Source organism: Podarcis tiliguerta (genome assembly GCF_965153285.1).
Source record: "Podarcis tiliguerta genome assembly, chromosome: 1".
Classification (NCBI taxonomy): domain Eukaryota; kingdom Metazoa; phylum Chordata; class Lepidosauria; order Squamata; family Lacertidae; genus Podarcis; species Podarcis tiliguerta.
In genome coordinates, this window is record NC_139534.1 from 20,216,850 (window position 1) to 20,229,829 (window position 12,980).

A 12,980-nucleotide genomic window follows, 5' to 3' on the forward strand; every position below is an offset into this window, starting at 1 on the left:
CTCCGACCTCGATAGGGGAGATCCTCTAGAACCAGCCCCACTGCGGGAACGGGCGGTGGGGTCTGGCAAAGTAGGAACCAGTTTGGGGTGGGGTGGGGGGAGCAGGTGTGGCTGGGTGCTTTGCTGGGTGGGGTTATCAGCAGCACGGAGGGTCTCCGTCGTTCTCCCCTCCCTGCTAACTCTCCTGAGCGGCTCGGTGGTTCTTTTGCTAAGCCAAGATGTTGGGAAGCGAGATCAAGCCTCCTCTGACCTGTCCGCCTTGTAATAACGATGTAGGGTTCTTGCAAAGGAACAACAGCCTGGAAGACAAGAGCCGGCTGGTGAGCGCGCTCAAGGAAAGGCAATCTTCCAAGAACCTGCTGGCCTGCGAGAACAGCGAGAAGGAAACCCGGTTCCGGAGGACCGAGACGGACTTCTCAAACCTCTACGCCCGGGGTAAATAAATCCTTCTTCTTCTTTCCCAGGTAGGGCACATTCCCACTAACAGGGGCTCCTTTCCCAAAAGAAAAGGGGAAGCGTTGAGTTGTCTGATCCTGAGTCATACCATTGGTCCATCTAGTTCAGTGCTTCTTGCACTGAACTAGCAGAGGCTCTTCAGAGTTTCAGCCTGAAGATGCTGAGGACTGAACATGAGACTTTCTTAATGGAAAGCAGTTCTCAACCTATAGCCCTTCTCCTAAAGATACAGGCACATTGCTTAAGAGAATCATTGGTCCATTGGTAGCTCAGTGATTGATTGCCCTGGCTGGCCTTGATCTCAGAAAGGGGATATTTCCCACCCGACCTGGAGAATGCTGGGCTGGGTGAATTTGAGACCTTCTGCATACAAAGTAGATGTCCCACCACTGAATTATGGCCCTTCCCTAATATTTGGGGGGGGCAGGTGGGAGGAGAGAGATGGTCCATAGAGGTCAAAGGCTGCAATCCTAACTCCACTTTCCAGCGAGTAAACCCCGTTGATTTCAGTAGGATTGCTTCTCAGTAGACATGGTTGGGATTGCGCTGATGGGGAATTATGCACAGAGTGAAGAAAGAGAAGTGTCCCCTCACCCAACACACACACGCTTTCTCACACAACTTAAAATGGGAGTCGTCCACTGAAGCTGATTGACAGGAGAATCACCAATACAGGCAAAAGGGAGTCTTTATCTATCCCAAGTATATTAATGTATTAGAGTCAACTCAAGAAGTGAGTTGCATTGAACTCAAGGGGGCTTACTCCCAGGTAAGTGGGGTTAGCGTAGCAGCTTTAGATGGTGTTATAATAGTGGGGATTTGGACAAAATTCATGGCTTGTCAGCCACCATAGCTATATGAAGCTTCCGTGTGCAGAGACATTAACAGCAGTTGCTAGGGTAGGGTACACAGTGTGTGGGAAGTGTTGCCTTCATGACTTGCTTATATGGGCTTCCAGGGGCACTTGCCTGATCAGACTTCTGCTGGTAACAGCACACTAGGCTAGGAGAGCTTTAATTCTCTCCCCCCCCCCCCCAATTTTTTAAATTAATTTTCCAAAAAAAATTAAACAAACAAACAAACAAACATAAATCTCAACCGTATTAAAACCAAACTTAGTAACATTGTTAAGTGACTTCCTCGTGTCCCCCTGGTTGAATTTCAATGTATATCATTTTGACGGTTTTCCAAAACCAATATTCTTCTAAAATTAACTTAATCACTTAACATCTTTCTTTCATTCCAATTCAGCATTAAACATATTAATTCAAAGCATCTCCAATTAATTTAACTTAACATATTTAACTAAATAGTCTTTAAATTTTTTCCATTCTTCCTGATAATCCTCCTCCTTCTGGACTCTTCCAGTCAGGTCGGCTAGCTCTGAAAAATCCATCATCTTCATCTGCCAGTCTAGGAAGGCTTTAATTCTGGTGCAGCAGGGCTCTTAGCTAGCAGCCCCCATTTAAGCTGAGACGTGACAGTAGTACTGTGATGACTCCATAGAAGTGAAAGGAAACACATTTTGTACGAAAGCAAAGGCATTCCTATCTTTTTCAGGCGTTTCCGGCTTTGAGTCATGCATGCAGATTGTGTAGCTCAGGGTTTGATGAAGCTGAATTCAAATTCAGCACCAAGGAGAGCTCCTACAGAGCAGCATGTAAAATCAAGGGCTGGAGGTGGCCTTTTGAGCTGCTCCGTCCCAGTTCCTGCCAACCTAGCAGTTCGAAAGCACATCAAAGTGCAAGTAGATAAATAGGTACCGCTCCCGCAGGAAGGTCAACGGCATTTCCGTGTGCTGCTCTGGTTCGTCAGAAGCGGCTTAGTCATGCTGGCCACATGATCCCAAAGCTGTATGCTGGCACCCTCGGCCAGTAAAGCGAGATGAGCGCCTTAACCCCAGAGTCGTCTGCGACTGGACCTAATGGTCAGGGGTCCCTGATCTTTACCTCCAATCCACTTCTCCTGTACTCCTCTCCCTTTATTGGGGCCCTAGGAACATATAAAACAGCAAACTCAGCCAGTCATACTGTAGCCTCTACTGCAGCAGGCAATGTGCTTTTGGTGTCCAAGAAGCTGCTTCCCACAATAACTACCATTTAGGTAGGTCAGAAGCTGCTGAAAGACCACAGTCATGATTCTACATGTACACTGAAAAGGTGTAGACATTAAATATTCAAGACTGTTTCAGATCGCTTGCCATGTGGAGTTAAATTTATGAATTTCAGAAACACACACTGCAATCAACAGATCTGAATCCACACAGTAGGAGCCTTCAACTACTATATATAAGCAAAGATGCACTAAAGCTAGTTATATTCATGCTTGTGGGTGGTTTCCAAAGATATAAAACATATAGCAAGCTGTTAATACACCCCAAATATAAGATAAATGTATTTGAATGAGTGGCTTTTTTGTGGGGGAGGGGAGATTGAGCTCAGTAATTTCTAACATTAAGAAGCACAGACCTTCCTGGAAGTAAGCCACCAACACACAAGGGGATAGTTTATAGTTGCCCAGTGATGCAGGAAAGGCACTCTGTACATGCTCGGAGACACTTGCTCTTCAGAGAGACAATTGTGTTAGTTTGTTGTCGCAAAACAAAAAGGAGGCCTGAAGCACTTTGAGGACTATTAGATTTGTCACAACACAAGGTTTTGTGGGCTTCAAACTCTACCATCAGACACATATTATCTGTTCTGGAAGGAAATATTGAAAACAATGGGGCCAGAGTTCAACAGGAGCAACAGCCTGTGTAACTATTCTGACCGGGTCCCTGTATTTTTAATAGCTTGCTTAGAAGCAGAAATTCAGCTAGTGGCCTCATCATCCTCCGTCGCCACCTCCCCACCGGATAATATAATATATAATATAATCTGACAGATTGAGGATTAACACTTCGTGCCTCTGACCAAGCAGGCTCTGGTTAGTTCATGAAATTTTATGCCATAGTAAATCTGTTAGTTCTTAAGATGCCACAAAGTGTTGTTCTGCATAGTTCTTCATAGTCCCAGGTCATATAGAGCAGGCAGAGTTGTGTGTGTTTTGGTTCACACTACACTCTTTTTTTGGCTAAAAACAACAACCATTAAATCAGGGTGCACCAACCTTTCTGAGAACTGAGATGGAATCCTTTTCTTCCCTACACTTATTGCATTTCTCCAGTTAAAGGGCTACCTTCCTGGGGGGGGGGGGGGGCTTGAGACAGGCGTGCCAACTGTTTTTCAACTAGGGATCTAGTGCCTTTAACAGTTGTGTGACAGGCAAAAATCCAACAAGTTACTTTCTCTCTTTCTTTTGCAAAACCACTGCCAGTCAGTGCCCACAATACTAGTGTTAGCTGGACCAATGGTCCGACTTAATACAGCGCAGCTTCCTAGAATCCCAGAATTGTAGAGTTGGAAGGGACCATGAGGGTCACCTAGTCCAACTCTCTGCAATGCAGAAAGATTTCACTCAACCTGGGGGCTTGAACCTACAACTCTGGGATTAAGTGGGCCCTGGCTCTACATAGGTTAGAGATACCTTCCCTAGATGCAGTGATGAGGAGAGTGAGTATGGAGACTCTTCTTCCCGGGGGGAGGGGGGAGGAAATAACCCAGAGCACCACATCCTGTTTTCACATGTGTGTGTACTAACACGGATCAGAATATTCACATCTCCCCAAAGCATGCATTGAAAGAACACAGAAATTCCATCCTGTTTAGCTACCCTGTTCTTGAGCACAGAGAGGGTGAAGGGCTTTAGTGGTCTTAAGTTTGCATATTGGTATGCTAGTGGGAGCTATTCTGGATTAACCAATGGCGCTGTAGGTTAAACCACAGAGCCTTGGGCTTGCCGATCAGAAGGTCGGCGGTTCGAATCCCCGAGACGGGGTGAGCTCCCGTTGCTCAGTCCCTGCTCCTGCCAACTTAGCAGTTCGAAAGCACGTCAAAGTGCAAGTAGATAAATAGGTACCGCTCCGGCGGGAAGGTAAATGGCATTTCTGTGTGCTGCTCTGGTTCGCCAGAAGTGGCTTAGTCATGCTGGCCACATGACCCGAAAGCTGTATGCTGGCTCCCTCGGCCAATAAAGTGAGATGAGTGCCACAACCCCAGAGTCGGTCACAACTGGACCTATGGTCAGGGGTACCTTTACCTTTAGCAAAAGACAGTCAGTGTGGTGCAGCATTTAAGAGGGTCAGTCACCAACATGTTGCACTGTTTCTTGTTAGTTGTATAGTTTTGCTGATCCAAAAAATAATTTAAAAAACACGATAAAAAGAGTGTTGGCCGCTGGGGAGACCCAGATTCAAAGTCCCACTTGGTCAAAAAGCTTGAGGTGCAACATGGGTCCACTCATTCCATCTCTCGGTCTTTCCTTTCTCACAGGGTTGTTGTGAAGATAGTGCAGGTGACCTGTTAAGAGTCTGTGTACTTCCTTGAGCTCCTTGAAGGAAAACCAGGTTATATTTGTACTCAGTCAATAAACATGCACTTAGGAGTAGCTTGGAAAAAGAGGATGACATTGGGGGTGGGGAGATATAGCACACCCTCTTGTTGGCCTCCCTTAACAGGGCTGCTGTTGTTTTATCGGTCCCTTCCTCAGATCTGCTGCCAGCTAAGAATGGTGAGGAGCAGACAGTGCAATTCCTCCTGGAGGTGGTGGACATTCTCCTGACGTATGTGAGGAAGACCTTCGACAGGTCCACCAAAGTCCTGGACTTCCACCACCCACACCAGCTCCTGGAGGGCATGGAAGGCTTCAACCTTGAGCTGTCGGACAACCCAGAGTCACTCGAGCAGATCCTGGTGGACTGCAGGGACACACTGAAATACGGAGTCAGGACAGGTGAGAGAATGCCCTGGAGCTCTGTCCAGAAGTGAGGGGTATGTGGGCAAGGGCTTCTGCCAGGCCAGAGTCTGAAGGCACACAAGTTGTGGCACCCTGGCTGAAACCAAGAGCATCTGGGTCTGGCTAGTGCCCAGATGACAGACCACCGGGGAGCCAAATACCGTATTTTTCGCTCCATAAGACACACTTTTTTCCTCCTAAAAAGTAAGGGGAAATGTCTCTGCGCCTTATGGAGTGAATGCATGGTCCCTGGAGCCAAATTGCCCAGGGGCGAAAAGCAGATAATGCCTTTTTTTTTTAGAAAGAGGGAAGGGGGTGTTGAAACAAAACCGCTGAGCAGCTGATCGGCAAGCGATTGGGAGGGATAAGGGACTCTAGATATAAAGGAGGCTGCCTGGGAGGGGGGAGGTAAAAGCACATAGATCCTCAGGATTTTTGCACTGGGTCACCCCGTATTCACCATCAGATCACATAGCATATCCATGGCTATAGCCTGCATCAAAAAATCACGCATCCACTGTTTCGTGGGGCTGCAATGGCATGGATCCACATGGATTCGCAGGAATTTTGCATTGGGCTACCCCAAACTGACCGTCAAATCACATATCATGTCTGTGGCCACAGCATGAACCACAAAAATCATGCATCCACTGTTTCGTTCAGAATATTTTGTTTCTTGTTTTCCTCCTCTAAAAACTATGTGCGTCTTATGGTCAGGTGCGTCTTATGGGGTGAAAAATATTGTATATACCACCTTCAGTTCCGTCATGGAAGAAATGCCCAAATATAAATGTCAAAAAAGAAAAGAAAAACACTTCTCTTATCCCACATACTTCCAAAAAGGAAAGAAAAAGAGTCTTATGCTCTCATACTGAGTGAACTTAATTTTGATGCCTTTCTTCCTGGTTTCCAAGAAAGATGTTAAAGATTGGGGTGCGAGTTAGCTGGAGAGAGGTGGCCTGGACCAAACAGTTGTTTCTGTGGACTTTGGTAAAAGTGCAATGGCTGTGATCAGGGTCAGCCCAAGACATTTCGGTTCCTGGGGTAAACCACAAGGGAGAAATAAAGATCTACATTGGGAACAAGGGTGCAGTGGCGTAGCGTGGGTTGTCAGCACCCGGGGCAAGGCAAGTAATTTGCGCCTCCTAACCCGGGGCAAGGCAAGTAATTTGCGCCCCCCGCTGCACTGTCCCTCCCCCAGATAGTCCCTCGCTCTCTCTCCGCACCGCACCGCATGCCTGGCACACCCCCCCCTCCACAGTGGGCGGCGACCCGGCGGCTCGGATCGGATTTGCACAGCCAGCACTGCAGTGAGAGAGAGTGAGTGAGCCAGGTAGGGGCAGAGAGCTGCGAGTGCGAGCGCCCCCCCCCCCCGATATTGCGCCCGGTGCAGCCGGGCCCCCCTGCACCCCCCACGCTACGCCACTGCAAGGGTGGGAGGAGACCAGCAGTGCCTGGCCTATTCTCCAAAAAGCCACCGTGGAGGTGGTATTGGGCAGGGAGCTGCCAAGGAGGCAGCAGGTCCAACTTCCATTGAGTATACTGGGGCAGCAGGCAGGGCATTCCTTGGAGGCTGGATCTGCTGCCCCTGTAGATCTTGCCACCCAAGGCGGTCACTTCACCTTGCCTCATAGGTTGGTTGGGCCTGGTTGTGATCCTAGCTGGCGCACTTTCCTGAGAGCAATTCCTTCTGAACTCAGAGGGACTGGCTTCTGACAGGAGCACTACAGAGAGAGGAGGAGGGTATAAGGTCCTCCCCCCCCCCCTATATTTCTGACTACATTATTTTCCAGGAATGTCTATAAATCTGGGTATATTATGAAGCATATCAAAAGCAGCAGTGGCAAATGCTTTTAAAATGCACTGCTTCCCCCCTGCAGCTTAACTTGAATATATGCAAGAAGCAGGCTTTCAAATTTGTCTGTGAATTTGGCTCCCCACTCCACCACCCTACCTGTCAGACTACCTGCCCACCATGGCAATACAGCTTCCATATAGGGTCATACTGCAAGCCTGTGCTTTCCTGTGCATGGGGCCTGAATCTCTCTTTCTCTCTCCCCCCCCATACATATATATATAGAGAGCCCTCCCTTTCGAAGTGACTCTTGCCTTGTTGCCTGCAGTAGGCAGACTGCTGGCAGTTCCGTTTGTCACTCAGATGGGCATTTTTGTAGTGTTGGGTGTAGACAGCGCAGACAAGCACATTTGAAAAGTCGTAATCCCTTTCGCTTGATGAAATGCAAGCGGCGTGTATCTCGGGGGAACGATATCATTAGGTAAATGAGGGCATAAATGACACTGAATTTGCAGTTTTTCTTCTTTATGTTCCCAAGACATTTAATGCCAAAAAGCAAAGAAAGGAAAGGGGGAGAATTTGGTTTCTTGGGATCATTAATATCTGGCCGCCCTTCTGATAACTCATCGGGCAAGGGGAGTCTCCGGTTTCCAGGTCTTTTCCAATAAAGGTATCAAATGTAATCTTCCCCTATTCATTTGTGAGTGTGAGTTTTTCTCAGACCAACTTACATGTAATTTTCAAGAAGGGGTGTGTGAGTGTTTTAAATCTCACAGGGGAGCTGTCCAGCAGAGTCAGCAAAGTTTCACAAGCAAGCTCTGGTGCTGAATAGCAGGTGAACTGTCCAGACCAGTGTGGGGTCATGAAGCAGTTACACCAGCAGCTTCCAGGAAGCAGCTGAGGGTTTCTGTAGTGAGCCAGGCTTCTTGGTGAAGCCTTGATCTTAATCATACTTAAGGTGATGCATTCAGAAGAGGGCTGTGCCATTAGATATGAGCTACTGTTTGGACGCGGGTGGCGCTGTGGGTTAAACCACAGAGCCTAGGACTTGCTGATCAGAAGGTCAGCGGTTCAAATCCCCGCAACGGGGTGAGCTCCCATTGTTCAGTCCCAGCTCCTGCCAACCTAGCAGTTTGAAAGCACCTCAAAGTGCAAGTAGATAAATAGGTACCGCTCCAGCGGGAAGGTAAACGCCGTTTCCGTGCACTGCTCTGGTTTGCCAGAAGCGGCTTAGTCATGCTGGCCACATGACCCGGAAGCTGTAGGCCGGCTCCCTCAGCCAATAAAGCGAGATGAGCGCCGCAACCCCAGAGTCGGCCACGACTGGACCTAATGGTCAGGGGTCCCTTTACCTTTACCTTACTGTTTGGACTCATTTTCGTTTTTGTTTCTGATGATAAGCATAAAGAAGCTAGAGCTGGAGGACTGAGTCCCGTTGAGGTGCATTATGAAAGAACTCTGGCTGGAGTGTAATCTCAGAGGCTCCCTTGGGTTGCCCTGACCCCTTTACAGCCTGGCTCTGGTAGAGGCTTGCAGTTAGTCTGGGCATCAACTTTTAATTTATTTTTAAAAGCCAGTTGTTCAAAGTTCTTCCTTGGGAATCTTGTTCAGGAAAGAATGGGGCAAAATGATGTTTCTATGCCCTGAACTTAGCCTGAGTAGATTGTCCTATGCACTTTTACAACTCTTTATAAAGAGCAGTGGAGCAAGGAAACAAAAGTAATTTTTGAGCTGGAAACTACTTTTTATCACAGAATAGGTGTCAGAAAAAGGGCAACAGCTACCATACTCTGCTCCAGTATTTATTACTTTTTTCATTCATAACCTGCTTTCTTCCATCATGGAACCTACGGTGGTATGTACGTGGTTCTCGGGAGGTCTATTCAAGTAATAACCAAACCAAGACCTGGTCTGGTGAGATGGCAGTAGTCTCATGTGCCTTGTCCTGGATATTATGACACAGTGCAATGACAGCAGAGCATGCCGGAATCCCTAGGCTGAAATCAGCCACTGTCAACACATATGATGCTATTCAGCACTGAAACGGAATATTACATGAGGCAGCTCAGCCACCTGCCATTTTGAAGGATTTACCAGCTCCCATTGGATCAAATAATATTTGATAATTGGGAGCTAAAATGGGTAGGTAATACAGTGCAGCACATCATTGTGGGCCTATCCATTACCTTACATTGCTGCTATGGCTAGATTGGCACTGCACACTCTCCATGCTGTTACTCTTTTAAGACCTTGGTATTCACAGCTGAGCAGTTACCAGATGTAATATAGCTTCATACTGCATTCTGTATGAATACACATAAATTCCAGAAGGATGGTTACCCAAACTTTACTTGACTACCTTTGTGAAAGAACTGACGCGCAGCGTAAATTAATACAGTGGTGCCTCGCAAGACGAAATTAATTCGTTCTGCAAGTTTTTTCATCTTGTGAATTTTTCGTCTTGCGAAGCACGGTTTCCCATAGGAAATGCATTGACGGTTTCCCATAGGAATGCATTGACAGTTTTAAGAAAAAGGCGCAAGACGTTTTCGTCTTGCGAAGCAAGCCCATAGGGAAATTCGTCTTGCGAAGCAACTCAAAAAACAAAAAACTTTCGTCTTGCGAGTTTTTCGTTTGTGAGGCATTCGTCTTGCGAGGTACCACTGTAATGCAGAGTTTTTAATTGAATAAAAGCTTTACTGAGTTAAAATAAACTTCTTCATAAACAACATGGTTCCAAACAGTTTGACTGAGATTACAGACTCTGCTCACAACTGAAGCAGACTGACTCTCACTGACATCTTACAGAGAGCACAAAGTGAAACTGGCGGCTACGTCACATGTCAGAATGACTCAACAGTTAGCAGTTAGGCCTGAATAACTTTAGTAGGCCCAAATGACTGTGCAGTCCCAGCACTTCCCAGCCTGCTTTGCCACTTCTGCTCTCATGTGTCTTTGTCACATGACAAGAACATCCCACTGTCTCCTTCCATGGATTGTCCCCATTGCAGATGGAAAGTACTTCCTAATATTTAAGTTAAAATCAATACTTCCATAATTTAAAATCATTAGTTATTGTCTTTTCTGTCATGGGAGAGATCAAGGAGTGATCATGGACCTTTAAAAACAATACTATGTGGTCCACTGCTTTCACCAACACATGTTTACTCAGAATTAATACGCACTGTATTCAATGGGGATTAACTCCTAGGGAAGAGTGCGTAAAGTTGCAGACTTTACAATTATTTAATGCAGGGATAGATAACTTGTGGGGCCTTTCATATGCTGTTGAGCAACAGGCAGGGATTATGGGAGCTGTAGTCCAAGAACATAGGGAGGGCCACATGTTCAAATGGAAAAGTCATTTTGTCACAGATACTGAAACGAGTTTTCCGTCACACACAACAGTTCTGTACGGCAAGGTTCCTAGAATACTTTAACTCACAGCAAACACTTGTACCTGTAGGACAGATTAGTTGTGACTGACTGAGTCCAGTTGGTTGCAGTGGAAGCGATGTGCAGTGCTATTTTTCTAGAAAAAGAGGTGCCAGAACTCACCACAAACAGCTCCCTTGTTCTCTTATAATGACAATGGCGCACACCTGAGAGGTGCTGGAACTGAGTTCTGGTAAGTTCTGGCTGAAAAATGCCCTGGTTATGTGTGACTAACTTTAGTTGGATTGGGACCTTGTGCTTTGCTTTCATAACAGGTTGTTGAAAAGACAACTGTTGTGTTTCTATAAGTGCTAGTCAGACATGCCTACCATTCTCAGTTCAAAGGTCATATTTAAAGTCAGGTGACCCAGGCGATCAGATTTGTGAGGAGGAGAGTGTGCTGGGTTCAGGGCATGCCTGACGCTAGTTTTCTACTTTCATATTTTCTTTTTTGCCATCATGGCGCAGCACCATTTGGATTTTCAACCTTGGGCATCAAATCATCTTGGACTACCTCATGTTGATTTCCTTGGAGTAAACATTATGTCTTGCTAGTTGAATCCAGTTGTTCTTTTTTTGTTTTAATCACAGTATGAAGGATTTAATTTTGCAATACTTACAGAATGAACAGGTTTGGGTTAAGTGTTGCTAGTAGGGAGGGATGATGTGGCCGCTGAATACCTGTTTTCACTGGAGTCATGAAAAAATAGTTCAGTGATTAGATTTAGATTTTTCTAGTGCCTTTTGAGTGTGTGCATCAAACCTTAATGTGAGTCCTAATATGATCTGACAGTGTTCTTCTCTGCTACTGGGCACCAGGCAGCTTTATGAACTTGTGTCAGAACAAGCCATTAGGTTGTCAGCATGGTTTTGCATGAAATACGTTTTCTGAATTACCTTCTGTCTCTCACTCTCAAAACCAATACTTTTTAAAAACTAATTTTCTTTCTGAAGGTCACTTGAATAAAGCTCATTGGTTGAAAATAGGAAACAAAAGATACTCCTTAAATTGTGGGTCAGGATCACGGGCCTCTTTGCTTCCATGATCTGGCTATAAGAAAGGGGTTGGCAGTCTTTTAATCAGCTGCTAAATAAATATGTAATCAGCCACCCTGAATGGAAGGTCTCGAAATTATGTTTTCCTAATAGGACGCTAGAAGGAAGGGATGCTGTGACAGGTGTCTGCTATATTTTTTTATTCGTTAGCAATAATAGAAAATATACAATAATTAAAATATTTATAGAACTGCAGTCAAAATATAAAATGAGGCATCCCAGAGTTGCTTCTACCTCTTTGTGATTCATTGCCTGTAGGGCTACAAATGCAACCCTATGCATGTCTACTTGGAAGTAAGTTTCATTGAATATAATGGTGCTTATTCCAAGATTAGTGGATATGGGATTTCAGTCTTAAAGAAGAGCAGAGGTAAAGAAATATATACTATACAATATGCAATCTGATCCACAGATCCATCCCTATTTATTGAGACTTAATTTTAATGCATATGAATCAAATGCTGATGTATTCTAGATTAACACACTTCTCTGAAAAGGAGTAGATGAATGCATGGAGTTATTGCATTTCCCATTTCCCACCTACCTAAATTATAAACATGTTTCCTTATTGTAAATAGCAATAACAAACAGTAGCATTTCTAGTTTGAAGGCATAACTTTATGCAACACATTTTGCAAAATCATTTGGGGGGGGGCTACTGATAGAAGAATATGAAACCTCAGAGAACAGAAGCAATGCAGATGCATAGATAATATACATGTTTCCTTTAGATGGTGTCATTTGTTTTTCTAGGTCACCCTCGCTTTTTCAACCAGCTTTCTACAGGGCTTGATATCATTGGCTTGGCTGGAGAATGGCTGACGTCTACTGCTAATACAAACATGTAAGTACCTTAGGACTTTTCTCTCTGCAGTATGTTGAGGAGGCAAAGTCCTGTAGATGTTGGACTACAGTTCCCATCATCCCTGACCATGTTCTGTGGGCTGGGGTCAATGGGAATTGAAGTCCAACAAAGCTAGAGGGCACAACACTTAGTTAGAGCATCACTTCAGTGTGCTAAAAACAAAGACAGATGAATTGGTTAGACTGTCTCTGTTGTTGTTTTTCTCCTCTTGGGTTTGGACTCTGTTCTAAGTAGACAAGGATATTTAAGGGTGTGTGTATGGGTATGTAGGTAGATTAATTAGGGGTTTACCTTCTGTGATACTGTGGCACCTAGACCATATCAAAAAAATTAAGGGACTTGCAGGGTCATGCTGTTCTATGACATGGGCGTAGCCAGGATTTTTGTTAGGGGAGCAGGACTTTGGTGGGGGCAGAACCGACGTGATTGGTCAGTTAGTTAAGTATTTCTATTGTTTTACTTGATCTAGGGGAGGCATCTGCCCCACCCCCGCCGCGGCTACACCCATGTTCTATGGTGTGGATAAATCTATGGGAGGTT

The 12,980-nt window shown here is 45.5% G+C and overlaps 1 protein-coding gene across 2 annotated transcripts in view; it reads left to right on the top strand.

The window, feature by feature from the left end:
- Positions 1-12,980, top strand: part of GAD1 (glutamate decarboxylase 1) — a 59,500-nt gene that overhangs the window by 18,531 nt on the left and 27,989 nt on the right. For both annotated transcript variants that reach the window (XM_083409098.1, XM_083409099.1), the window contains exons 4-6: positions 277-435; positions 5,044-5,286; positions 12,329-12,419. In XM_083409098.1, the coding sequence (XP_083265224.1) occupies positions 277-435; positions 5,044-5,286; positions 12,329-12,419 (493 nt within the window). The remainder of the gene's footprint in view (positions 1-276; positions 436-5,043; positions 5,287-12,328; positions 12,420-12,980) is intronic.